The sequence below is a fragment of the Podarcis bocagei genome (assembly GCF_964188305.1).
Source record: "Podarcis bocagei genome assembly, chromosome: 13".
NCBI classification, from domain to species: Eukaryota; Metazoa; Chordata; class Lepidosauria; order Squamata; family Lacertidae; genus Podarcis; species Podarcis bocagei.
This window is the reverse complement of record NC_138138.1, coordinates 13,569,166-13,597,037: the sequence shown is the minus strand read 5'-3', so window position 1 is coordinate 13,597,037 and position 27,872 is coordinate 13,569,166. Positions and strand designations below refer to the sequence as shown.

At 47.4% G+C, this 27,872-nt stretch overlaps 2 protein-coding genes across 4 annotated transcripts; both read left to right on the top strand.

Annotated features, from left to right (window-relative positions):
• The first annotated feature begins 304 nt into the window (after positions 1 to 304).
• RPL27 (ribosomal protein L27) lies at positions 305 to 5,965 on the top strand. Its single transcript, XM_081166978.1, has 5 exons — positions 305 to 406; positions 2,935 to 3,017; positions 3,684 to 3,853; positions 4,724 to 4,834; positions 5,876 to 5,965. Exons 2-5 carry the CDS (start codon positions 2,937 to 2,939, stop codon positions 5,922 to 5,924), a joined length of 411 nt encoding a protein of 136 aa, XP_081023104.1. The 5' UTR covers positions 305 to 406; positions 2,935 to 2,936; the 3' UTR covers positions 5,925 to 5,965.
• A 3,367-nt stretch (positions 5,966 to 9,332) lies between these two features.
• Positions 9,333 to 26,153, top strand: IFI35 (interferon induced protein 35). 3 transcript variants are annotated; one of them, XM_081166717.1, is made up of 10 exons: positions 9,333 to 9,446; positions 10,151 to 10,178; positions 13,873 to 13,950; positions 15,057 to 15,215; positions 17,143 to 17,259; positions 18,590 to 18,743; positions 20,828 to 20,937; positions 23,226 to 23,415; positions 24,106 to 24,212; positions 25,924 to 26,153. In XM_081166717.1, exons 2-10 carry the CDS (start codon positions 10,164 to 10,166, stop codon positions 26,125 to 26,127), a joined length of 1,134 nt encoding a protein of 377 aa, XP_081022843.1. In that variant the 5' UTR covers positions 9,333 to 9,446; positions 10,151 to 10,163; the 3' UTR covers positions 26,128 to 26,153. The 3 variants fall into 3 exon arrangements, with proteins under 3 accessions (XP_081022843.1, XP_081022844.1, XP_081022845.1); XM_081166719.1 differs by lacking the exons at positions 9,333 to 9,446; positions 10,151 to 10,178 and adding an exon at positions 10,229 to 10,252; XM_081166718.1 differs by lacking the exons at positions 9,333 to 9,446; positions 13,873 to 13,950.
• The last annotated feature ends 1,719 nt before the right edge of the window (positions 26,154 to 27,872 follow it).

Here is a 27,872-nt window from a genome sequence, read left to right as displayed (position 1 = left end):
GAATGCTTCAGCTTAGAACGGCCATGTGCAGAAGCAAAACTTCCCATCAATAAATTAATAAAATAAAATAATAATAAAATAAAATAATAATAGAATTGGTAGCAATGCGCTTGTTGGTGCTATCGGTACCCCACAATCATAAGGCATCTCCGAAACTCCGGATTTCTTCTTTGTTTTCTGCTGGCAGCTCTCATTCTCAAGGTGCGGGAGATAAGGAGGGGGGGGAAATCCCAATTTAAGAACTCGGCGTGTGCTTGTCTTTACCTCGCGTAGCTCTGTTTTTTCCAAAGCTCTACGTTCCAGCAATGCGCATGCGCAGCCCAAGCCGCCGGAGCAGCGTGAAAGGCTGGCGGAAGCGAGCTCTCTTTCCTCTTCCGGTGTGGGTGCCATCGCTGCCGCAGCTCCAGTAAGTTGAGGGGAAGCGGGGTCTTTGGCGCAATCCGTCGCCATCCTCTCGGGCCGGTTGGGAAGCCGCAGTGCCGAGGTGGTCGGGGGGCTGGGGTGACTCTGCCCTACCGGGGTGGGCTCGGGGGTGGCTCGGGGGGTCGCGCAGGGCTGAGTCTTGTCGGTGCTCGTCTTTCTCGGATGGGAAGAATATACTTTAATGCGGGTCTCTGGGAATGGAAGGCCTTTGCTTCTCCCTCACTCTCTCTGCCACCCCTTTTTTTAAAGCTATGCTGTATCTTGTAACGGGGGCAGTTTGGGGGATCCCCCCCATACAATCAAGCGGCATATAAGGTTTTATGAAAGAAATAAAACGCAGGTCTCTTTTCAAATAAATCCCCCATACTACTGCTGTTCCGCGTGCATTTCGTATAAATGTTATTTATTGAATTTGTATACCGCCCTTCAACCTAGATCTCAGGGCGGTTCAGAACATAAAAACACAAAATGCATAATAATAAAAAAACAGCCCCCCCCCAAAATAAAGCTGCTTCTAATTAACACATTTCAAGGGGTAAATATTGAAGCTAAACACACAGAACGCCCTGCGTAGCTTTCTCCCCTTACTTGCACCCTCCGATTTCGTTGAGTGGGATTGGGGTATTTTAAGACACCTGCGTGATGTGGTGGTTAAGGGTACCTTGGAGATCTGGGTTCAGATTCACACCCCCCCAATAGCCATGAATTTCACTGGGTGGCTTTGGGCCCAGTCGTTGTGTTTCGGCTTGATCCACCTGGCAAGGTTGTGAGGATACAGTAAGGGAGGAGGAGAATCACATGTGCCAGCTTCACCTCCTTGGGGGAAAGGCAGGCTAAAAGTATTATATAAATATAATTAACAAGACCATAGGGCCTATGCATACACATGTATATAGGACTATAAGGAATGGGGGGGGGGGAACCCTGTCACCACTGCTGAGAGCTTGGTAAGTTAGGAAAAGATTGGCTAGCCCTTTTAAGTCCTTGGCTGCCACCACCCCAGAGGAAATCCTGCATATTCATTCATTTTTCAATTTTTATACCGTCTTTCTATCTTACAATGCTCAAGGTGGTTTACAAGATGAAGAAAATGTACATCTTATAACAATCCAATGCAATACAAAAATGTGATAATAAAACAACTTTAAAATAGGCAACCTACATCAAAAAAGAAGCAATCAACAATCATTAGAATAGTACTAAATAATAATAACATATAAAACAGAAATCCACTCAACTGTTAAAATAGAATCATAGAATCGTAGAGTTGGAAGAGACCACAAGGGCCATTGAGTCCAACCCCCTGCCAAGCAGGAAACACCATCAGAGCACTCCTGACATATGGTTGTCAAGCCTCTGCTTAAAGACCTCCAAAGTAGGAGACTCCACCACACTCCTTGGCAGCAAATTCCACTGTCAAACAGCTCTTACTGTCAAGAAGTTCTTCCTAATGTTTAGGTGGAATCTTCTTTCTTGTAGTTTGGATCCATTGCTCCGTGTCCGCTTCTCTGGAGCAGCAGAAAACAACCTTTCTCCCTCCTCTATGTGACATCCTTTTATATATTTGAACATGGCTATCATATCACCCCTTAACCTCCTCTTCTCCAGGCTAAACATGCCCAGCTCCCCTAGCCGTTCCTCATAAGGCATTGTTTCCAGGCCTTTGACCATTTTGGTTGCCCTCCTCTGGACACGTTCCAGTTTGTCAGTGTCCTTCTTGAACTGTGGTGCCCAGAACTGGACACAGTACTCCAGGTGAGGTCTGACCAGAGCAGAATACAGTGGCACTATTACTTCCCTTGATCTAGATGCTATACTCCTATTGATGCAGCCCAGAATTGCATTGGCTTTTTTAGCTGCCGCGTCACACTGTTGGCTCATGTCAAGTTTGTGGTCAACCAAGACTCCTAGATCCTTTTCACATGTACTGCTCTCAAGCCAGGTGTCACCCATCTTGTATTTGTGCCTCTCATTTTTTTTTTGCCCAAGTGCAATACTTTACATTTCTCCCTGTTAAAATTCATCTTGTTTGTTTTTGCCCAGTTCTCTAATCTGTCAAGGTCGTTTTGAAGTGTGATCCTGTCCTCTGGGGTGTTAGCCACCCCTCCCAGTTTGGTGTCATCTGCAAATTTGATCAGGATGCCCTTGAGTCCATCATCCAAGTCGTTGATAAAGATGTTGAATAAGACCGGGCCCAAGACAGAATAAATAACTTCTAAACTATAATCAATAAAACAATGGCAAGCCACAGTACATAAAATAATACAATATAAATTGAGAAGCAGAGACTAGAGGGTGGAGCAAGGCAGGTGGAAGGAGGCCTTGCTGGACGAAGTCTCTCCCCTCACAGTTCTTCCTCCAGGCACAGCTTCTTTATGAGGAATATACTATTCTGTGCATACATATTGTACCCGTGTATGAGTTTTGGGGGAATGTTAATTTTTCAAATGGTGATGTGCAGGGATACATCACGAGAGTGTTTGTTTACATTGTTCTTCCTCTCCTTTACAGAGATGGGCAAGTTTATGAAACCAGGGAAAGTCGTCCTTGTCCTCGCTGGGCGTTACTCCGGACGCAAAGCTGTTATTGTTAAGGTGAGAAAGTTGGACCTTGAGGAAAATGTATTTTTAGGAGCAGGAAGGCAGAAACTTCTGGCAGATGGAGGAATAAGGTCTAATCTCTCTAGGCCGCTGTGATTGCTGATGTGATAGTACAGTGGTACCTCTAGATATGAACAGGATCCGTTTCAGAGCCCCGTTCGCATCTAGAGGTAAACATAATTAGTGATAGCATGTCTGCGCACGTGTGCGCCGCTTCTGCGCATGCGTGTGACGTCATTTTGAGTGTCTGCACATGCGCAAGCAGCGAAACCCAGAAGTAACGCACTCCGTTACTTCCGGGTTGCCGTGGAGCGCAACTCGAAGCGTATTCAACCCGAGGTATGACTGTAAATTGCTCTGTATCCCTGGGTCCAAAACAGTGGAGAATATTTGGTGTTACCTTTTTAGCCACACAGCTAGAGCTCTTGCAGTGGCTTACAAAATTGTACAAAAGAGGCTGCTATCAACTAATAAAGTAAGGTCATAAGCCACAAAACCACAGAAGGCCGCGTAAAAATTGCATCATAACATTTGGTTGCCGGTCCCACTTACAGCAATGAAGTTGCTTTTGCCTGTTAATGTGCCCCTGAATCTTTGTTGAAGGTAGTTGCATGCTAACTCTACTGTGCCTGATCCTTCTAACGAACTTCTTTCATACAGAATATTGATGATGGCACCTCTGACCGCCCCTACAGCCACGCTCTGGTGGCTGGCATCGATCGCTACCCACGCAAAGTGACAGCAAGCATGGGCAAGAAGAAGATTGCCAAGCGTTCCAAGATCAAGTCCTTTGTGAAGGTCTACAATTACAACCACTTGATGCCTACCAGGTGAGTGAGGAGCTTGATATATGCAAGAGGAAAGGGAGGTGGGAGACTTTCCTCTGTCCTTCCAGTACAGTCAGCTTGACGTTTCTGGGTCTCTGCCTTCCCTGCCTTTGGGCATTTAGGGGAGCCCAGGTGACATTGCAGAACTGCCTTCAGATCTATAAACCACCTGTTATGGGAAAATCTAGGTGCGAGGCTGCTCAGTCACCCAGTTCGTCGGGCAGAGCCCATGGGTCCCTGCGGAATAAAGGAAGAATTCCAGCCAACCTGAGCAAATAGCTGTAGACCAAAGTTTATTGCGCAATAGGTTCAAAGAGCAAATTTGAACCCCGAGGATGGGGTGACAAAGACTTTTAAAACTTTCCCACCATATCCCAGAATACAGTTCGTACAGCATTATTGCTACATCACTGACATGTCACAAAAGGGGAAGGGTTAACCTTGGCAAACATGTCCAGACAAGTCCTTGGTACAAGATTAGCATAAGCAGACATGGCAGGGCAAGACTCAGGTATAAGATTAGCATAGACAAATATGTCTTAAGTACCCACCACCCAAAAGTACAATAGAAGTTCCTTTGCATGTCTGGAGCCTGAGGTGAGTCAGGTGATGAGATCTGGCTTCCTTTGGCTAACAATGAGCCCAGCAACTGTCACCTCTGGGAACTTCCTGGAGTCCTTTTTCAAGGGGAAAATAGCTTTGGAATGGAGGAAACTGGGAAAGGGGATGATTTTATATTATTTTTAAAGCTAGGTAACTTCCCTGAGCTGTCAAGTTGGAAGGATACATTCAGGCATAATATTTGTAATATTTAACTTTAAAGATGTGCCCCCCGGTAATTTCCGTAATGACCCCATTGTGTCTTTTGCCTAGGTACTCCGTTGATATTCCCCTTGACAAGACCGTTGTCAACAAGGATGTCTTTAGGGACCCTGCGCTGAAACGTAAAGCCCGGCGGGAGGCCAAAGTGAAATTTGAGGAGAGGTGAGTCTTCAGGAAAACACATCCACTTTGGGGGTATTGTGAGTTGTTGCCAAATACTTTTTATTACGTGTGTATCCAGGTGAGCATAGAGATGTGTGTTTTACCTGTAAAGAGTAGCAGACTCTGGGCCTTCATCCCTGGGTTTCCCACATCCTAAGCCTTGTCACCTAGTCCAGTGTTCCTCAGACAGTGGGCTGGGACCTGCCAGCAGGCCTTGAGCTGTTCTAGACTCACTTGTCTGCTCTCCCCTCATGGCATGTCATTGCCTTTTTGCTGAACCAATGCTAGCATCAGTCACACCTTGCATGCTGAGCAAAGGTGTCTAGAAGACAAAGGGGGGGTAGGTAGGTAGGTCTCCCTCCTCTGATAGGAGCGAGCCAGAGGAGGTATTTTAACAACATTAGAAAGTGAGACAGTGGAGGCTGGTACATTAGGGCAACAGAAGCACTGCCCCACCAACCTCAGCTAGCCCCTGCCTGGCTCCTTTGCAGTGGGTGGCACCCCCCCCCCATCTGCTTCCTCCTCCATAGTCCCAGTGTTGCCCATTGCAGAATTCAGCAGGAAGGAGAGTGGGCACAAAAGTTGGCTCTGGCAGTGTGAAGCTTCCCTTTCCAATCCCAATGGGTAGTAGCCACTGCTTCCTTTTGAGCCTCCTCTCTGGATACTCATGTTGATGGAAAGCTGCCTAAAATGGAGCTGAGTTGCCTTAGCTGAAGGGAAACTGAACTGTGGAACTCCTTGCCACAAGGAAAACACTGGCATTTAGCAATTTCCAGAAGTGGAAAGAGATGTCAGTCATTGCCAGTTGATCCTGCAAAAATGCTCTTGTTTTGTGACTGGAGGGGCGCAGTAATTTTTAGTTTTCTCAAGTGGGCCCTTGTGGAAAAAAGTTTGAAACCCCCTTACCTAATCCATTGCACACATCAACCAGCAGGGGCTTTGTGGTTTAGGTTATGACTTCCTTGTACATTAGGCAGTTTGATGCTGGGCTGCTGTTCACATAATGATACTAACAGGAGATCTTTCTTCCTTCTCTTTCAGATACAAGACGGGCAAGAACAAGTGGTTTTTCCAGAAGCTCAGATTCTGAGTGGCATGCGTTTGCACCAATAAATATTTTTGAAAAGCCCATTTCCCCCTCATTCTTTATTGTCAATACCCTCTCTCTTGTGGATTAATTGGGGGAACGGAGGGAAGAGGAGTAAAACACTATGGGGCTGTGAAAATCTTGTGGCATTGTAAGAATTGCCGCAGGATCAGACTGCTGGCCTATCTTGTCCAGCATTCTGTTCTCGCAGTGGTTAACCAGATGCATGTGAGAAGCCTTCTTGGGAGGTTTTTAAGCAGAGGTTGGACGGGTATGGATGCTTTAGCTGAGATTCCTTCATCGCAGGGGTTGGGCTTGATAATCCCTTGGGACCCTTACAACTCTATAGTTCTGGGATAAGCCCAGAAGCAGGACATTAGTACAGTAGCAGTTATGTAGACGTCATTGCTCAGGAGAAGGCTTTTTTAGGCAACTGCATGAAATAATAAGGTATTATTACTCCCCACATAGGAACTTTTATCCTAGAGTGGTGGTTTAATTGTAGGAACAGTTTTCAGGGTCCCACAATGTGGTAAAAGTATACAACAAATATAGGTGTTGATCTCCATACATAACCCACAAAACGGGTTTTGTGTACTTGGCATTGCTTTTCCTTTGCAACCAGCTTGAACCAGGGTCTCTGCCTATCTAGGTGTAAGGAAGTGTGAGAGCCATGTAAATCTCTTTGGATTTAGAGATGTTTGGGTTCTGTCTTCCCACCCAGAGTAGGATGGGGAGCTCACTGCGGTAGATGCATTATAGCTGGCACGATGGAAAAAGAAAAGGGGGATTCCTTGTGTATTGGGGTCTTCGTGTGCTTTCTCCTATTACCCTCTCTGCAACTTCCCCATCTGCTACCTTTAGATTTGAGGGTCTGTGTTAGGCGAGGGGTACTCCCTCTGGTGCGGGACACGTGTTCATCCTGGGGCAGTTTGTCCACCTTTGGTCCCCATCCTGCTCTCCTCTCACCTGTGGCTCCTAGAAGCTATCAGCTTGCAACAGCAGCCACATCCCAGAAACAGGCTTCAACTGGCAGACTAAACCAGGGTAGGGTAGTTGATGGGTCTAAAACCCTGGGTGAGTTAGGGATTTCCCCTGCATGCGCAAACAGGCTCTGTAGGATTGAATTAAGGCAGTTTCTGCCCATGCTGCAGAGGGAAGTGAGGGCAGGTGGGGTTTGGCAAACCTTGGAAAGTAGGAAGGAAAAGTGATCCTAAACCTCTGCTGCCTTGCGGGATATCCTCGGGGGAAGAAAAGGCTTAAGGAGTGGAGTCCCTAAGACTGTTTGCCCCCTTCTGGTGACTGCAGCCTAGGTAAAGGGTAAAGGGACCCTTGACCATTAGGTCCAGTCGTGGCCAACTCGGGGGTTGCGGCGCTCATCTCGCTTTATTGGCCAAGGGAGCAGGCGTACAGCTTCCGGGTCATGTGGCCAGCATGACTAAGCCGCTTCTGGCGAACCAGAGCAGCGCATGGAAACGCCATTTACCTTCCCACCAGAGCGGTACCTATTTATCTACTTGCACTGGTGTGCTTTCGAACTGCTAGGTGGGCAGGAGCAGGGACCGAGCAACGGGAGCTCACCCCATCGTGGGAATTCGAACCGCCAACCTTCTGATCAGCAAGTCCTAGGCTCTGTGGTTTAACCCACAGCGCCACCTGCATCCCCTGGTTGGTTCCAAATGTACTGCTCTGCTTTCCTTTGGACCACATCAGTGGTCTTGTCTGGGCTGCCCAGGCTAGTGCCCCAGGGAGGTTACTTCAGTGCTGCTAGTGCAGCCAAAACAACGTGGTTGGCAGCAGTTACCAGTTATGGGTCTCTGCAGTCACAGTAGGTACTGTGATTCTTCAGCGATTCCTGGAAGAGCGCTCCATTGTCTCTCAAGACAGATGAATGCCAATAATAATAATAATAATAATAATAATAATAATAATAATAATTTATTATTTATACCCTGCCCATCTGGCTGGGTTTCCCGAGCCACTCTGGGCGGCTTCCAAAAGAACACTAAAATAGACTTAAACCTGTTAAACATTAAAAACTTCCCTAAACAGGGCTGCCTTCAGATGTCTTCTAAAAGTTTGGTAGTTATTTTTCTCTTTGACATCTGGTGGGAGGGCGTACCACAGGGCAGGGGTCACTACCGAGAAGGCCCTCTGCCTGGTTCTCTGTAACTTGGCTTCTCGCAGGGAGGGAACTGCCAGAAGGCCTTCGGTGCTGGACTTCCGTGTTTGGGGTGAACGATGAAGGTGGAGACACTCCTTCAGATATACTGGACCGAGGCCGTTTAGGGCTTTAAAGGTCAGCACCAACACTTTGAATTGTGCTTGGAAACGTACTGGGAGCCAGTGTAGGTCTTTCAAGACCGGTGTTATATGGTCTCAGCGGCTGCTCCCAGTCACCAGTCTAGCTGCCACATTCTGGATTAGTTGCAGTTTCCGGCTCACCTTCAAAGGTAGCCCCACATAGAGCGCATTGCAGTAGTCCAAGCGGGAGATAACCAGAGCATGCACCACTCTGGCGAGACAGTCGGTGGGCAGGTAGGGTCTCAGCTTGCATACCAGATGGAGCTGGTAGACAGCCGCCCTGGACACAGAATTGACCTGCGCCTCCATGGACAGCTGTGAGTCCAAAATGACTCCCAGGCTGCACACCTGGTCCTTCAGGGGCAACAGTTACCCCATTCAGGACCAGGGACTCTCCCACACCTGACCACCCCCTGTCCCCCCAAAAACAGTACTTCTGTCTTGCCTGGATCCAACCTCAATCTGTTATCCGCGATCCATCCTCCAACCGCCTTCAGACATGGTTGGCATGGAAGTGCAGAACAAATGGGAGCAGTTGAGCAAATCCGTTGCTAACACTGTTCTCCAGTGTTTTTCTCTTGTCGAGCTGCCCCTCCGAAATGCTGACAGTGCACCTCTAAGCATGAGCAGAGTATGACTCGACTCTGGAGTGAAGAAAGCTTGTCAATAGCCCATGAAAATAATAATATGCGCGTGCACACACAGACACCGCTAGTAAATACATAATTGCTTAGCTGTGGGTGCTGATTTATTTTGTGGTGGGGGCACTTTGTACATGTTCATTGCAATTTAAACACTTCCGTGCGGAACTCCGATATTAGACATGCAATCTGCAGTTGTCCGGGCTATATAGCAGGGAAAAGGGAAAAAATTTAAAGACAAGGCTATCCGTTATTCCAAAACAATCTCTCCATTGAGAAATCGGAAACTGGACGGTTGCTCCTCGGAAATCCCAGATTTTAAACACATACCCGGGGGACCAAATAGATCTCTTCTTACCCCACAATTCTATGCTGAGATTCGTGCATGGTAAAGAGTGGGGGGGGGGTTGGACCAGATGACCCGGGGTCCCTTCTTCCAACACCACAAAGACGCACCCATCCTGCCCGGGGAGCAGACTTCCCGCTTCGGGGCGGGGCTTGGTTGGGGGGGGAGGAGGCTTTTAACAGCTGGAAATCGAAAGTGGAAGCGGCGCAAGGAGGCCAGCAGCTGCTGGGAAAGGTAAGGTCGCTAGTTTTTTTTTGGGGGGGGGGCTTGTAGGCCTGATCCGCTTCTGTCCCCAAACCGCAGCACCCAAACGAGCCGCTTTGCGCTTGGATAGAGGTGTCCGTGCGCGCCCTCCGCGCGCCGCCTGCCTCTCGACGCCGGACTGTAGGGCGAGGTCAGGATGAGTCCCCCGTAGGGGCGGCGGGTTGGGGCGGGTCAGCAACCATTGCACTTGAAGCCTGGGGTTCGGGACCGGGCACTGTGAATTCAGCAAGCAGGGCGGGTTTCATGGGAGAAGCCAAGGGGAGCAGAGAGTGGCGGCTGCCCTCCCAAATCAATAATCAATACATGGCAAACCGAGGTCCTGCCCCACAACAAAAATCCTGGCTGCTCCCATGGCGGGTCTCCACTTTTCCGGTGTCAAGTTTCTAGTCCGTATGACCGAGGAAGAGAGGCATGGCAGCGTGCAGGGAAACGGAGGCAAGGGATGCCGCGAAACAAGGAATCTCTGGATAAGGACGGGAGTTTTAGAGATCTAAGCTCTTTGTGCTGCTCTAGGGTAGGTGAAGCAGAATAAAGTATGCAAAGCAGATGCATATTGGCATAATAAAACCGAATTAGATTCTCTCCCCCCCCCCCCGCCGCCCTGGGTGGTATTTGGGTTACCTGTGTTTTGTATTAAAGTGCACTGCAAACGCAGCCCTTCTGTTTTCTTCCAGGTGTGTCAACAGAATGGATTCAGAAGAGGTGAGTAGGTAACTGATAGACAACTAAGAATCTGCCTCTGTGTGGCACCCAGATGGATGGATGAGGACTAAGCAGTACATATTTAAAGCAATATCACACTACTTTAAATAATCTTGGCTTCCCCCAAAGAATCTTGGGAACTGTAGTTTGCTAAGGGTGTTGCTGGGAGTTGTTTGGCACCCCTTATTCCTCTCACAGAACTACAGTTCCCAGAATGATTTAACAATCAATCCCTCTTCCAAGGGAATTCTGGATATCAAAGCTTTGTAATAGAGGGGTCTGCTAACGGCTCTCAGCACCCTGAACAAACTATTGTTCCCAGGATTCTTTGGAGGAAGCCATGAAGGTTTAAAGTGGTATATTTTTATTTATTTCGTAAAATATATAGGCCATTTGATTGTAAAAATAAATAAATCTCAAAGTGGTTTTGAAAAAGATAAAAACAAGGGAATCAAGGAAAAAATACTATCAAAAAATTAAAATAGTAAAACAGATTAAAACTTACACCAGCATTCCTTAGCATTTTGGTCAGTTTGCTACTTCAAATGTAGCGCAATGAGCCCAGGATCTGCTGGGAAACCTCTGAGCTATTTGCAGTAAGACATCAAGTATTTCTGACGCAGTTGTTTTAAGAACAGCAGCAACAAAATGAGCCCTGTAAATTATCCTGCTGAAATTATGAACGCTAAATATAATCAAGACTGGGTTTTCATGTGGATAGACTTCACCAGCCCTTTCTCAAGCCCCCTAAACCAGTGCCATTCCCACCTTTGGTGGTGGCACATGGACATGAGTTAACTTTATGTTGCGTGAAGAAGAAAATACTACCCACCCTCTGCTTACTGACCACTGATTTCCTTGGATTCCTTGCAAGGCTGCGTCTTATGTTAATTAGTGCCACTGGTTCCCTTGCTTGGGTGCAAAAGTCGCATCCATATTTAACTTGCCCATCAGGGGCTAGCAGCAGCTTTCTAGTCCTTCCAAACCCCTTGGACTGGCAGCTGAGAGCCTCCTAGTTAACCTTAAAAAGGTAAAGGTAAAGGACCCCTGACAGTTAAGTCCAGTCGCGAACGACTCTGGGATTGTGGCGCTCATCTCGCTTTACTGGCCAAGGGAGTCTGCAGACAGTTTTTCCGGGTCATGTGGCCAGCATGACTAAGCCACTTCAGGCGCAATGGAACACCAAAACCAGAGCGGTGCACGGAAATGCTGTTTACCTTCCTGCCGGAGCGGTACCTATTTACTTGCACTTTGATGTGCTTTCGAACTTCTAGGTGGGCAGGAGTTGGGACCGAGCAACGGGAGCTCACCCTATCGCAGGGATTCGAACCACCGACCTTCTGATCGGCAAGCTCTAGGCTCCGTGGTTTAGACCACAGCACCACCCGCGTCCCCAGTTAGCCTTAAAGGTAAAGGGACCCCTGACCATTAGGTCAAGTCGTGGCCAACTCTGGGGTTGCGGCGCTCATCTCGCTCCACTGGCTGAGGGAGCCGGCGTACAGCCTCCGGGTCATGTGGCCAGCATGACTAAGCCGCTTCTGGTGAACCAGAGCAGCACACAGAAACACTGTTTACCTTCCCGCCGGAGCGGTACCTATTTCTCTACTTGCACTAGCGTGCTTTCGAACTGCTAGGTTGGCAGGAGCAGGGACCGAGCAACGGGATCTCACCCCGTCACGGGGATTCGAACTGCCGTCCTTCTGATCGGCAAGTCCTAAGCTCTGTGGTTTAACCCACCGTGCCACCCGCATCCCCCAGTTAACCTTACTTTAGTACTAATAGGGGGTGACACCGTTTGCTGTCCACTGATCTTGTCTTTGGATTAATCCCACAGGGAAATCCTGCGACTCACTTGTCTTGTTTTGCTCGCCTCTATGCATTCCTGTAATCCCCTGCTCCACATTCAAGCCACTGTTGCTGTCTGCTCTTTAGAGAATAGATCCTTTTCCATATCAACACCGTATGCCTCTCTGCTAAACATGTTTGTTTCGTCCTCATTCAGAGTGATATGAGAAACCTCGATTCAAGAGTGCCGCTTTCAAGTACAGTGGTACCTCGGGTTACATACGCTTCAGGTTACATACGCTTCAAGATGAGAACAGAAATCCTGCTCCGGTGGCACGGCAGCAGCAGGAGGCCCCATTAGCTAAAGTGGTGCTTCAGGTTAAGAACAGTTTCAGGTTAAGAACGGACCTCTAGTACGAATTAAGTTCTTAACCCGAGGTACCACTGTACAGTGATACCTCTGGTTGTGAATAAGATCCGTGCGGGAGACACGTTCGCAGCCTGAAGCACTGCGTCTGCACATGCGCATGACACGATTTGTCACTTCTCCACTTGTGTGTGACGTTATTTTGTGGTTCTGCACATGACGCGAGCACCAAAACCCGGAAGTAACTCGTTCCGGTACTTCCGGGTTCGGCGCTGTCTGCAACCCGAAAATGCGCAACCTGCTGCGTTCGCAACCCGAGGTATGTCTGTACGCAAGTCGCCACCTCACATGGCGGTTCGGGCAGCTCTGTGAGTTTACTTCAAGAAGTTGATATATTTACAAAGTGATCAATAGTTAGTCCCCTTCTCAAATTGGCCAAGATGTATAAAAAGAACTCAAACGTTTGCTGGAGATGCAAAAAAAGGGGTAGGTACCTTCCTGCGCATGTGGTGGGACTGCGTGAAGATACGGGAATTCTGGGACATAATATATAAACAATCTCAAAAAGATATTTAAATTCTCCTTCAAAAAACCCCCAGAAGCCTTTCTGTTAGGCATTATGTCCACCAAAATACAAAAAAAATCTTTAGAACCTTTTTTATGTAAGCAACCACGGCAACCAGAATTTTAATAGCAAAAAATTGGAAAGGTGACTCAACCCCCACAAAAATTGACTGGCAGGCGAAGATGATAGAATATTTAGAACTTGCGAAAATGACTGGGAGATTAAGAGGAAACTCAAACCAGAAAGTGAGTAAAGATTGGACAATATTCAGAGAATATCTAAAAAAAGTATTGTGATAATGCAAATCTCCTGACAGGTCTGAATTGAATCTTGAATAATGAGGAAATTATAAAAGCAAAAATCTCCTTTTGATATGCAACACTTAAAAAATTAAGGAAGTGTGACTAGACCAATAATGTGTAAAAAGTACAGTGAGGTGAATCAGAAGTCAAAAGTGTGTGTGATGCCAAATGATCTGTTGTTCGTTAGTGTTTACTTGTTATGAGGGTATGGTGTTGGTTGGTTTGTGTTGTTTTTTATGTAGTGTGTAAATTGTTCTGCAATAAAGCTTTAATAAAAATAATGAAAAATACCGCATTTTTTGCTCTATAAGACTCACTTTTTCCCTCCTAAAAAGTAAGGGGAAATGTGTGTGCGTCTTATGGAGCGAATGCAGGCTGCGCAGCTATCCCAGAAGCCAGAACAGCAAGAGGGATTGCTGCTTTCGCTGCGCAGCGATCCCTCTTGATGTTCTGGCTTCTGGGATTCAGAATATTTTTTTGTTTGTTTTCCTCCTCCAAAAACTAGGTGCCTCTTATGGTCTGGTGCGTCTTATAGAGCGAAAAATGCGGTAGTTAGTCCCCTTCTCCCCATCCCCAGCATGTCCCATAAGTTTTTGAACTCGCCTCTGCGCTCCTGTTGCGTGGAGGCAGGAGGCCCTGGGCTGTGAACGAACATCCTTTTGTTCTGCTCTTCAGGACTCCTTCATCTACCTGCCCAGTCCAGGAATTTCAGCAAGTGAGACACTGGCAGCAGAACAAACCTTGAAATGGCAGGTACTCTTCTTTGGAAACAGCAGTTGTCTCTCATGTCGAAAGTGAGATGTGTTGGTGTTCAGAGGCTGTCCTCAAAGCTCTTTCCTTTATTTTTATTTTATTTTAAATTGCTTTTTATTGAGTTTTACACAGGATGGGTAAAAACCAATGATTTTTTAAAAACACGGATTTTTTAAAATTGAATTTGGGTTTTTTAAAGTTGAAATCGGATTTTTAAAATAAAATGCTTTTGGAGGAAAAATCTTTCTAAAGATAGTTTTCTATTTAAGTTACATTCTACTCCAAAGGCTATTCATCAGGAAATAAGGGTTTGTTTTAAGTTTTTCATGTGTTGCTAAAACTCAATCTTTTTCTTTTTTAAAAAAATAAAATTGTTTAACCACATCAGAAAAGTTGTCCAAATGTAAACAGTTAACTTATTAAACCTCACTATAATTTCATAATTATCTGTCTATGTATTTCTAATAGAATAACCAAATCAGTAATTTTTGATATAACTGTAAACAACTACTCTGAAAATTTATTATTCCAAAAATGAAAACTTCTTGTAAATATGCAAGAATGAGTCCTTCTGTAAAAAAATTGATTTAAATCAAGTCTTACTGACTCGTGATTTAAATCGATTTGATTTGATTTAAATCAAATCCGCCCTGGTTTTAAATTTATTCTCTGCATGTTTACTCAGAAGCAAAATCCACTCTGTTTAGTGGGGATCACCACGAGGTTAGCATGCCTAGGACTGTGCCCCCCAAAGTATAAGTGCATTACTTTTGTGCTAGCAAAACTGTAAATATATACCTGATATTAGAGAGGGAGCTCCACCTTATGCTTCTTAAATATTTGTGTTTGCCACCCGAAGAGCTGAAAGAAACAAAAGATAACACAAACTTTGTAGTAAACAAAAGGAAACATATTATGTGGACAGAAACTTTCTCATACAGTATTAAAGACCATCACACTGATTCGATATTCTCAATTTCCCATTTTGCCTACTGGAAAGTTTAAGAAAAATTCATCGGGATAAAAAAATACACACATTTTCTTCAGATTTCCCCTTTCCTGATTTTATCCTTTCTGACCGTCACATGTCTGCTTGTCACCTTTAGGATATGTGCAAAGCATTGGAGGTTGACCGATTTTCCTTGGAGGCTGGCAGAAAAGAGAGCGAACGAGAGGCATCAAAACTCGAGAGAGAAACTGAGCTTCTGCGTAAAAGACTCCAGGAGCTTGAAGAAGAGTCTCAGCCCCAGAAAGCAGGTTTTCAGGTTGTTGTTGTTGTTTAGTCGTTTAGTCGTGTCCGACTCTTTGTGACCCCATGGACCAGAGCACGCCAGGCACTCCTGTCTTCCACTGCCTCCCGCAGTTTGGTCAAACTCATGCTGGTAGCTTCAAGAACACTGTCCAACTATCTCGTCCTCTGTCGTCCCCTTCTCCTTGTGCCCTCCATCTTCCCCAACATCAGGGTCTTTTCCAGGGAGTCTTCTCTTCTCATGAGGTGGCCAAAGCATTGGAGCATCAGCTTCCGGATCTGTCCTTCCAGAGAGCACTCAGGGCTGATTTCCTTCAGAATGGAGAGGTTTGATCTTCTTGCAGTCCACGGGACTCTCAAGAGTCTCCTCCAGCACCATAGTTCAAAAGCATCAATTCTTCGGCAATCAGCCTTCTTTATGGTCCAGCTCTCACTTCCATACATCATGACTGGGAAAACCATAGTACAGATCTTTTAAGACCAGGGTTGAGTCTATTCTTCTTTTAAAGCAGGGAATGGGAAACATGTTTGTTGTTGAACTCTCCAGCAACAACTGCAGGGCTACAGATTCCTCTGCCCTGCTTTAAAGAAAGGCAAATAATTCATCAACATCCCCGCAGTCCTGCACTGAGAGATGTTCAGTTATGCAGTCGTCCTGGTGGAACATAAGCACCCATTTTCTTATTTTGCATCCTTTTATTTTGTTTCTTCAAGTCATTGGGAAAGGTCAGGAGGGGGACCACAGCAAATCGTCCTCCGTGTTTTCCTCCATTTTTCTGATATTTCCCCAGGTGTTGCTGACGTATGTTCAGGCTTTTCTTGCAGCCGTGTAGGCCAAACACATGCTTCAAGGAAAGTTAGAGAGCTGAGATTCTCAGAAAATTGGACTCTGGCACCCTACCCCCAGATTAACACATGTACATAATAATAAATTATGCAAACTGTGTAACTCATGTGATAAGGCTGTTGTTACTTGTTTGTCAAGGACACAGGTGGTGCTGTGGTCTAAACCACAGAACCTCTTGGGCTTGCCGATCAGAAGGTTGGCAGTTTGAATCCACGTGACTGTGTCCCAGCTCCTGCCAGCCTAGCAGTTCGAAAGCATGCCAGTGCAAGTAGATAAATAGGTACCACTGCGGCGGGAAGGTAAACAGCATTTCCATGCCCTCTGGTTTCCATCACAGTGTCCTGTTGTGCCAGAAGCTGTTTAGTCCTGCCGGCCACATGACCTGGAAAGCTGTCTGTGAACAAACGCCGGCTCCCTTGGCCTGAAAGCGAGATGAGCGCCGTAACCCCATAGTCGCCTTTGACTGGACTTAACCGTCTAGGGGTCCTTTACCTTTTTACCTATTTATTTGTTTGCAATCGTTGCATGCTTCCCCCAAACTATGTTCTCTGGGCAGCTTATGGTAAAATATTGAAATGCAATAGGTAAAGGTAAAGTTGTGACCGACTCTGGGGTTGCGGCGCTCATCTTGCTTTATTGGCCGAGGGAGCCGGCGTACAGCTTCTGGGTCATGTGGCCAGCATGACGAAGCCGCTTTTGGCAAACCAGAGCAGCGCACGGAAACTCCATTTACCTTCCCGCTGGAGCGGTACCTATTTATCTACTTGTACTTTGACATGCTTTCGAATTGCTAGGTTGGCAGGAGCAGGGACTGAGCAACGTGAGCTCACCCCGTTGTGAGGATTCGAACCGCCGACCTTCTGATCGGCAAGTCCTAGGCTCTGTGGTTTAACCCACAGCGCCACCTGCGTCCCAATAATCAACCGTAAAAATGTGCCTATGTAGCAAACTCTTGGTTTGACTGCACTTTAAATATCCCATAGATGGGAGATGGAGTGCAAACACTCCTTGGGCACATCTTGGGTTTACAGGTTGTCCGCACTGGCAGACATCCCTCGTGTTCCCTGTTTAATGGATCACCATCTTTTCCCTGCAGAGAGAGATTCAGTTGGCGCTGACGGAAAAACGCCAATTGCTACGAGAGAAACTGGCTCTGGAAAACGAACTGGAGCAGCTGGAAAGGTTTCAGGTGGCCCAAGAAGAACTCCACAAGGTACTGGGTGTGGGGAAGTCTGAGACATAGGCTAGTTTAATCACGTAGGCAAGCTTGTGTCTTTCCCAGAAGGAGCCATTGAATCCCAGTCTTGAGATCCCTTCTGGTATGCAGGCTGAGACCCTACCTGCCTGCGGACTGTCTCACCAGAGTGGTGCATGCTCTGGTTATCTCCCGCTTGGACTACTGCAATACACTCTATGTGGGGCTACCTTTGAAGGTGACCCAGAAACTACAACTAATCTAGCAGCTAGACTGGCGACTGGGAGCGGCTGCCGAGACCATATAACACAGGTCTTGAAAGAGCTACATTGGCTCCCGGTACATTTCCGAACACAATTCAATGTGTTGGTGCTGACCTTTAAAGCTCTAAATGGCTTTAGCCCAGTATACTTGAAGGAGCGTCTCCACCCCCATCGTTCAGCCCGGACACTGAGGTCCAGCTCTGAGGGCTTTCTGGCGGTTCCCTCATTGCAAGAAGTGAAGTTACAGGGAACCAGGCAGAGGGCCTTCTTGGTAGGGGTGCCCGCCCTGTGGAATGCCCTCCCATCAGATGTCAAGGAAATAAACAACTATCTGACTTTTAGAAGACATCTGAAGGCAGCCCTGTTTAGGGAATATTCTGTAATATTCTGTTGGGCTGCCCAGAGTGGCTGGGGAAACCTAGCCTGATGTATGTATGTATGTATGCACTGTATTTTTCGCTCTATAAGACGCACCTAGTTTTTAGAGGAGGAAAACAAGAAAAAGAAATTCTGAATCAAATGTTGTTGAAGAGGAAGGAGGAGGGAGGCTCAGGCTTAAGGCATCACAACAAGAGGCACTGTGCAGTGATCCCTCTTGCTGTTCTGCGATAGCTGCGCAGCCTGCATTCGCTCCATAAGACGCACACACATTTCCCCTTACTTTTTAGGAGGGAAAAGGTGCGTCTTACAGAGCGAAAAATACTGTATGAATGAATGAATGAATAAATAAATAAATAAATATAATGATAATTCCTATTATTATTCCTCTTCTCTGCCCTACAAACCAACTGAGACTGATGGCGTTTGTTCAGTGGCAAGGCAAAATCTCTGCCTATGCACAGAAGTGCTCTGTCCTTTCCTTAACATTTCCCTTAAACTATCTGCTAGCTGAGTTCTACAATTACTTATTAATTTAAAAGTTTTAATCAGAAGAGGCAGTGTGAAATACGAAACAAGAAGAGTACGCGTGGGAGATACATCCAGTTGAAATTCTGACTCAAAATAAGAGTTTGTTGTAGAGTGCGAAACCTGGCAGGAAAAAACCCATTCTCATATCAACCTTCTCTCTCCTACCAACTCTCCAGGTGCCAACCAACTTACCTGAACGGGCGATGGTGTTTAAAGGCCACGTGGAAGAGGCGAAGGAGGAGACATTGCCTAACCGTTTGACAGCCCGGCCACAGATTCGATACCCTGTGCCTGGGGGATCGGCTCTCATCACTTTTGAAAGCCACGAGGGTAGGAGCGGCTGTTTGGATTGAAATTCTGACCCCGAAAACATGCCACAGGGGTGGCCCCAAGTTGGGGAACCTAAGAGCAGGCAGAGACAGGCAATTGGGAGCATTTCTGGGTCACTTCTGGGTTTGGCGCCATGTGCGTGTGCACGATGGTGCGTCTTTTGGACGCACATTAATCGGTTGCTGCAATTAATGGCCATGACTAGTTTACGCCCATTCATTGTAATGGATCTACTCCGAGTAATAGTTAGCTGAATACAACCCAAAGGCTCTTTGCGAGTAATTTCAACTAGCCCCTTGCCAGCAGTAGGAGTCCTGTATAAAGTCCCAACCATTTTTATCTCTAGTGATTGGACTTCCTCTACCGCTATAGGGAAGACACCTTAAGAGATCGCCCAGCTGCAATTCCTGGTTTCTCAATCTAATTCATCCCTCTGTTGATGAAGGTTCCATAGTTCTTGCCCAACCCTTTCAAGCAATGTCATTGTTTGGCACCCGTCTCTCAAAGACAATGGAGTGTGCTTCCAAGCATGAAGTCAAACTGCTGCGTGGACAGCACTGAGGTGACCTCTTGTGGGCAGTGTGTATGGAAACCCTGGTCTCCCCAGACAACAAGACCCCCCTCTCGGCCTTGCTGGTGTGGTCCAAAGGAATAATAATAATAATTTTATTACTTATACCCCACCCATCTGGCTGGGTTTCCCCAGCCACTCTGGCCAGCTTACAGAATACAGCGGTACCTCGATTTTCGAACGTAATCTGTTCCGGAAGACCGTTTGAGTTCTGAAACGTTAGAAAACTGAAAATTCAACAGCCGACAGCTAGGCCTCAGGATCTTACACTCGGGGGAAGCCGCATTTCATGTTCGACTTCCGAGGCATGTTCGAAAACTGAAGCATTTACTTCTGGGGTTACGGCGTTCGAAAACCAAAATGTACATCAACAGAGACGTTTGAAAACCGAGGTACCATTGTATGTAAAACACTATAAAGCATCAAACGTTAAAAACTTCCCGATGCACGGCTGTCTTCTAAAAGTTGTACAGTGGTACCTCGGGTTACAAACACCTCAGGTTACAAACAATCCGGGTTACAGACTCCGCTAACCTGAAAGTAGTACCTTGGGTTAAGAACCTTACCTCAGGATGAGAACAGAAATTGCGCGGCAGCAGGAGGCCCCATTAGCTAAAGTAGTACCTCAGGTCAAGAATGGTTTCAGGTTAAGAACAGACCTCTGGAACAAATTAAGTACTTAACCCGAGGTACCACTGTATAGCTATTTATCACCTTTACATATGAAGGAAAGCAGAGACATTTGTCACCAGCTTGGCTGCAGGAGTTGCCAGAAGGAGGCCTTTAAGGAGCCATCCAACCACCTTAGGGATTCCTCTCCGGATCTGTGTAGAGTTTACTCCTTAGCCCAGTGGTTTTCAACCTGTGGGTCCCCAGATGTTGTTGGACTACAACTCCCATCATCCCTGAGCTCTGGCCTTGCTAGCTAGGGGTGATGGGAGTTGTAGTTCAACAACATCTGGGGACCCACAGGTTGAGAAAGGCTGGTAGCCTTTTCTTCTCCTGAAGATATCCTGCAATACAGCAGAGATTTCAGATCTGAGTTTTCCTTCTCCCAGATGGGCTACCTTCCCAGGCTGATGAGCCCCACCTGCCCCTCACTTCCCTCTATAGCACATGCAAATAATGCTTTCTTCACCTCTGGACCCACCATTGGTCTTGTCCGCTCAATCTTCCAGAGCCTGTCTTTGAATACAGGGGAAGTCCCTAAGTCACTGAGGGTTTGAGACTCATTGACTACCCTTGACTCGTTTAACCAGCTAGTCAAAGCCATTCCTGGGGTGCAGAATAGGGACCAAGGTACCTCAGAAGGAGCATGATGCTCCTTGTCTCTCCCCTAACACTCCACACACCCCTCAGCGCACTCACACATAGACAAAAAAACCCTCTTGTTTCCATCTTAAAGGAGGATGGGAACTAATTCTGGGTTGCTGAACTGACAGATAGGAAAGCATATGGATGGAAGGAGATAGTTGGGCTTGACTTGACCTCTTTTTCCACTCCTCCCTGTCAGTTGCCTCCAGGATCATTGAAATGGAGCAGCACCAGGTTCAACTGGATGAATTCAGCTATGTGCACGTGAAGGCTGAGGCGATGGTGTTACTCCTGCCCTCATCCTTGGAGGTGAGTTCTGCATCTGTAAAATTGGACCCACAATTACAGATCTGGTGCGTCGAAACCTTGGGGTGCTTGGGGGTAATTGTAATTGGGAACATTTGAAACAGAAAATGGGCTGGAACGGGAAAGTTCGGATTCTTTATTGAATCTTAACTCTGTAACTAGAAACCTGTTCTTGGTTTTATTAGTACGGTGGTACCTCGGGTTACAGATGCTTCAGGTTACAGACGCTTCAGGTTACAGACTCCGCTAACCCAGAAATAGTACCTCGGGTTAAGAAATTTACCTCAGGATGAGAACAGAAATCGCACGGCGGTGGTGTGGCGGCAGCAGCAGGAGGCCCCATTAGCTAAAGTGGTACCTCAGGTTAAGAACAGTTGCAGGTTAAGAACAGACCTCCAGAACAAATTAAGTTCTTAACCTGAGGTAGTTAAGGTAAAGTGACCCCTGACCATTAGGTCCAGTCATGGCTGACTCTGGGGTTGCGGCGCTCATCTCGCTTTATTGGCCGAGGGAGCTGGCGTACAGTTTCCGGGTCATGTGGCCAGCATGACTAAGCTGCTTCTGGCGAACCAGAGCAGCACACGGAAACACCGTTTACCTTCCCGCCGGAGTGGTACCTATTTATCTACTTGCACTTTGACGTGCTTTCGAACTGCTAGATTGGCAGGAGCAGGGACCGAACAATGGGAGCTCACTCCGTCACGGGGATTCGAACCGCCGACCTTCTGGTTGGCAAGTCCTGGGCTCTGTGGTTTAATCCACAGCGCCACCCGCGTCCCTAACCCGAGGTACCACTGTATTATTTTAAAAAATTAAAGCTAACATTCCCAGGAAGTTGAATACTGCACTTAGCACCACACTCAGCACATTTTCTGCACCTCTGCAGTACATGCCGTTAGGCTACAATCCATGCAACTGCGATAGCACTCTGTCAGGGCCAGAGTCAAGCGTAGGTCAGCAGCAAAAGCAATAAATCACCCGAGGCCAGTGCAGTTGTTATTGGCCTTCAATTGGCATAAGTGTAAACAATAAAACCATACAAAGTCATCCAAATACATTAATAATCCAAACACATACGATATATAAAAGACTAGATAGCCACCACTGAGTCAATGAGGCAACTTTAGATTTAGCTTTAAATATTCCAGAAAGCAGACCACAGCTCAGGCCTAGTGGTCTCAGCAACTCTTTCTAGGAGGCCTTGCCCCGATGAAGCAGTTAGGAGGACTGAAGATCCCCGTCTTCCTGGTATCCACTAAGATTCCTCCTCTCCAGGGTCTTTCCAATAATAATAATAAGAAGAAGAAGAAGAAGAATAGAAAAATTATTATTTATATCCCGCCCATCTGGGCTGGTTTCTCCAGCCACTCTGGGTGGCTCCCAACAGAATATTAAAAACACGATCAAACATCAAACATGAAAAACTTCCCTAAACAGGGCTGCCTTCAGATGTCTTCTAAAAATCAGGTAGATATTTATTTCCTTGACATTGATGGGAGGGCGTTCCAAAGGGCGGGTGCCACTACCGAGAAGGCCCTCTGCCTGGTTCCCTGCAACCTCACTTCTGGCAGGAAGGGAACCGCCAGAAGGCCCTCAGCTCTGAACCTCAGTGTCCGGGCAGAATGATGGAGGTGGAGACGCTCCTTCAGGTATACAGGACCGAAGCCATTTCGGACTTTAAAAGTCAGCGCCAACCCTTTGAATTGTGCTTGGAAATGTACTGCGAGCCAATGTAGGTCTTTCAGGCCTGGTGTTATATGCTGTGTCAGACTGCGTCTGTACACAACCACCCTCTGCTCTGGCTGTTTCGTTTCTCTGTGAGTTCTAGGAGACCAGGGGAGAGAGGGACTGGCCACAGCAGGAGGGGGAGAGGCCCTGGATTCTTCAGTCGCCAGCCTCTAGGCCAGACTCCTTTCCAGCCTCCACTTCTGCCTCCAAGTTAGAACTGCTCTCTGGCACAGCTTCTTCTAGCTCACTAAACCCTGTCACCTCTCCTGCTGCTGACGCCTCCTCCCTCCGGTCCACTTCCTCTTCTGCTGCTGACCACTCATCCTTGCCCTGCTCTGAGCCTTATTCCCTTGGGTTTCCCTAGGCCTAGGGGGTTCCCCGGCTGTTGCCTCTTCTGCCTCCAGCCAGACCGTGACCACACTACTGTTTGAGGTGGATTGCGTGGAGGGAGGTGGCCTGCACCCAGCCCCACATTCTCTTCTTCCCCTGATGGACGTCTTTCCTCAGCTGTGTCATGATGCGGCCGTTCTGGTTTCCTAAGACCTCTTCCCCATCCCGCACAGATCTCCCTGGAGAAGAGTCCGCGACGGGTCCTGCTGTCTGGCATCGTGGCCTCCTCTCTGCCTGAGGACCGGCTGCTTGAGAAGTTGGAGTTGTTTTTCAGCAAGCGGCAGAACATGGGAGGCGAGGTGTTCAGTGTGGAGCGGCTGTGCGACACTGGCCACATGGTGCTGACGTTTATGGATGATGAAGGTACGAGGAGATAGATGAAGAGGCAGTGGGGAAGGGGAAGGTGGCATGCTTACCTCAAAAATCAGTGAATTATTTTTGTCGCAAGGGAAGTTATCATCCTGATTTCCCTTTCTTGGACCATCTCCAGCTCATCTATGAATGCTTAAGATTTATTTTAAGCTAAAATTGCCTTATTTTTGTTTGAGCTGCCGCTCATTTTACAGCCAGGGTGTAAGCAAGCACGTCGTTTAATTTCCCTGTGAATGGGCTTGTTTTCTCCCACCCCACAATACATGATGATCTTCATTCGGAAGAAACGTTGTGCTAGGTGCTGTACAGAATACAAGAGTCCCTTCTGCCAAATGCCAACTACAGCAGAACCTTGGTTCTCGAACGGCTTAGTTGAAGAACAAATCGGAACCCGAATGCGGCAAACCCAGACGTCAGTGTTCCGGTTTGCAAACCTTTTACGGAAGCCCAAAGTCCGATGCTGCTGTCGGCTATTGTTTCTGGGGCACCTGCACCAATCGGAAGCCGCGCCTTGGTTTTCGAACGTTTCAGAAGTCGAATGGACTTCCAGAATGGATTACGTTCAAGAACCAAGGTACCACTGTATTACGCTTTGGGTAGTTAGAGCTGCACCGTTTTTTAAAAGTAGTGAGATGGAAAGTCGCAATGTTGTCCTTTTCTTTGCCTCTCCCCCTTCTACAGTGGCCAAGCGGCTTATCCAAAAAGGTCAGTACCAAGTGCCCATCGGACAGGAGATTCACACAGTCAAGCTGTCAAACTATGTTGGCGGAGAAATCGCAGAGCTGCAGGTGAGCTATTTTAAAATGAGGCTGCATTTTAAATTGCATTTTAACCTGTATTTTAAATTGGGTTGTTTTTTTTTCTCTCCCCCCCTTCCCCCCCATTATGTTTTTACTGTGATTTTGTTGGTGCTAGCTGCCCTGAGCCTGGCTCTGGCCAGGGAGGGCGGTGTATAAATAAATTATTATTATTATTATTATTATTATTATTATTAGGCTATGTGCATTGCTTCAGAATGTGGTAAGCTGGGTCAGGGCCTGCTCTCCCATGAGGTGGACAGAGGTGGCCGCTTCGGGCGGCAGGATCCCAAGGGGCAGTACCACCACCATGGGAAAAGCAGCTGTGGCTTCTCCTCACTTCTCCCTGCTGCCGGAACCAAGAATCTACAACCACACCACCTCAGTTAAACAAGGCTTCAGGGGGAGGGTGTGGCACCTTCCTGTTTCTCTTCAGACGGCGAAATGGGATGGGCAGTCCCTAAGGGTCCCTCATGCTCAATGGGGTTCTGGCCAACTGCCCCAGGGCTCTACCACAACAGCAGTGCTGACCTCAGGAAACCAAATCGTGCCGCAGCACCGCTGTCCAAAATCAGATACATGTTGTGTTCCTGGATCTTCATGTTTTTCGTTGCTGCTGGTGGTGGTAATGTTTGCATTTAGCAAAAGCAACCAGGACTCTTCAGCTCTGGCATCATCATTCATTGTGCGCTAGGGATTTCCCCTGCGTGCAAAGACAGGCTCCGGCAGATTGAGCGGACGATACAAATAGTCCGGAATTTTGTCAGGGATTTAAGCAGCGCAGTCTGCCACATCGGCAAAATTCTGAATTTCACTTCTAGCCCTAAATAGTCGGTCCAATGGTCAAGAAGATGGTTTCAGCACATGACGTGTTAGAATTCCTGATCCATGATTGCAGTCATGGGATTTTTGTCTTTCACATGACTGTGTATGTTTTGACTCCGCACAGTGGGAAGTGACGGAGACAGGATGTTTGCGTTACTGTGTTCCGTGAAGTGGGACTATTGTCCTTTGTCCTTTTTCTCTTTGCTGTCTGATGCTAGAGAGAGAGGGAGCCATGTTGCAGTGCTCCGTGTGTGTTTATAGGTAAATAAAGCAGATTAGCCAAAATGCTGAGTTGCTGTCACGCATGATGCGCAAACTCTGCGGATCTCTAAGAGTGCCGGTGTTGGTTGGCATCGGTCGCTGTGATGTTCGGGCTGAAGAAAGCTTTTGAGGCTCCCGAACGAAAGACCAGGAGGGAGGGAACATGTCAGTCGGGCATGTGTCTCTGCCAGGGTCCTACTCGAGTGTAGGCTGAACTCCTGACATGATGTACGGTACCTAGGAAGGTAGCCCATCTCGGAGAAAGCTCTGATCCTCAACCTCCACTGCCTTGCAGGATATCTTGGGGAGAAGTAAAAGACCAAGGAGTGGAGTCCCTAAGACAGTTGGATGGTGTCTTGTACGCCTCCGTCCAGCAACTCCCGCGGCCAAGGTGGTGCCAGACGTATTGCTCTGCTTTCCTTTTCCATCAGTGAGGCCAAGAGGGGGGAGGTCTTGTCATCTGGGCAGCCCAGGAGCTCCGTCCACACCGCCCAGGCTTGCACCCCAGGGAGGTCACGTCAGTGATGCTAACTTCACCCCCGGAGGCGGTCCTTTGTCTCCCGAGGCAGATGGACGCCGACAACAAAATCCTCTCTTTTCTTTCTCCCCGTTCCAGTTCCGTCCTTCGGTCTGCGCTCGGACTGTCCTGCTGTCGGGGATTCCAGACGTCCTGGATGAGGAATTGATGCGTGAGGCCCTGGAGATTCATTTCCAGAAGCCCAGCAAGGGTGGGGGAGAAGTGGATGTCGTCGCTTACGTCCCGATTGGACAGTGTGCGGTAGCTGTCTTTGAAGCAGAGGAGGAGGAGGAGGAAGACTGAGTGTGACCCTGCCTTCCAGAGGCTGCTCAACTCCCATCAAGGAAAGATCCCGCCAGGAAGGATGCAAAGCTCTGAACATTTGGGGGAAGGGGAAGTTTTGATCGTCCGAATTCTGAATCGCTGCAAGGATGTGGAGACTCTCAGATAAATCTCTCTCAGGTATAAAAATGGAACGGATATCCTTGCCAGCGTAATCCTGTACTGTGAAGAACCAGAGGATGGAGTTCTTGCTGTTTGGGTTAAAAAAAGAGGCAGTCCCTGGCACACAGTGACACCCCTTTTCTCTGATATGTGGACTTTTATCTGCATTATTTGCTTTGTGGTTTTTCCTGCTGTCTTGTCCCTGTTCAGTTATTCTGTCTCAGACGCTTGCAATTCACCCAAAGTGAAGGAGAGACTCTCAGATAAGCAGAATAAAGAGAACAGCAGACTCTCCCTCCTGCTGTTTGCGAATAATTAAATTGTTTTGTGCAGTAGTTACTAAGAGAGTATATTTTAAGCATCATCACTACAGGCTTTAAAAGTATTCTGAAAGGTGGCTTAGCAAACACACTTTATTAATGGAAGGAGGCTCTAAGGTTTGCAGGGAAGAAAAATGCTTTGTGTGTTTGTCTTTCTGCAAACGTCATCTGCAGCTACTCACAAACCAGTCCACAGAATTTATTTCATTTATGTCCTGCTTTTCCTCAAGGATCTCCAGGCGGTCTTTCTCCTCACCCAATTTTATCTTCATGACACCCCTGTGAGGTAGGTCAGGCTGAGACGCAAGTAAGTTTTGTGGCTGAGTTGGGTTTTGAAGCAGTCTTTTCCCATGCCTAATTAGTAATAATTCTATGCCACCCTCCACCCAAAGATGACAGGATGCTTTACAATATAAAAACACAAAAATACATATCATAGTAACAAACAATCCTCACACAGTTTAAAAGGCCATAGATTGTTTAATTAGCCAAAGGCCTGGGAGAAGTGTTAGCAGCTAAAGATGTATGACGATGGCCCCTGGCAAGTCTCCTTGGGGAGAACATTTTGCAAGCAAGGAGCCACCACAGAAAAGGCTCTGCTCTTGTGTTGCTGCTCTCCGGGTCCCTCGTCTAGGAAGCTCACAAAGAATTAGTTCAGCGGGGCTGAAGTGCATGCTGGGTTTTTAAGCTGCCCTTGCACCCGTACCTGCAGGAGTGCTGCCAAGTCTTTTCCTTTCAGCCAGTTGAATCATGACAAGAGAAGATCCCAGGGCTGTTTTGAAGATAAAATGGAGCGGGAGAAAACCACATGCTCCACCTTGGGATTGTCAGAGGAAAGGCGGTATGTAAATATATTTGTGATTCCACAACGGCTACCCGCAAACTGCAGGATCTCTGAGCATGAACAAAGTGCATTTCAACTGCTGCGTGAACAATGCTAGCTAGCCTCATGCCTCTAAAAGGGCTTCTAGGGCATAAGTCGGCTTTGAGCGCTAGGAGCTTCTCAGACGTGGGACGCGGGTGGCCCTGTGGTCTAAACCACTGAGCCTTGGGCTTGCCGATCAGAAGGTTGGCAGTTCGAATCCCCGCGACGGGGTGAGCTCCCGTTGTTCGGTCCCTGCTCCTGCCAACCTAGCAGTTCGAAAGAACGTCAAAGTGCAAGTAGATAAATAGGTACTGCTCCGGCAGGAAGGAAAACAGCGTTTCCGTGTGCTGCTCTGGTTTCACCAGAAGCAGCTTAGTCATGCTGGCCACATGACCTGGAAGCTGTACGCCGGCTCCCTC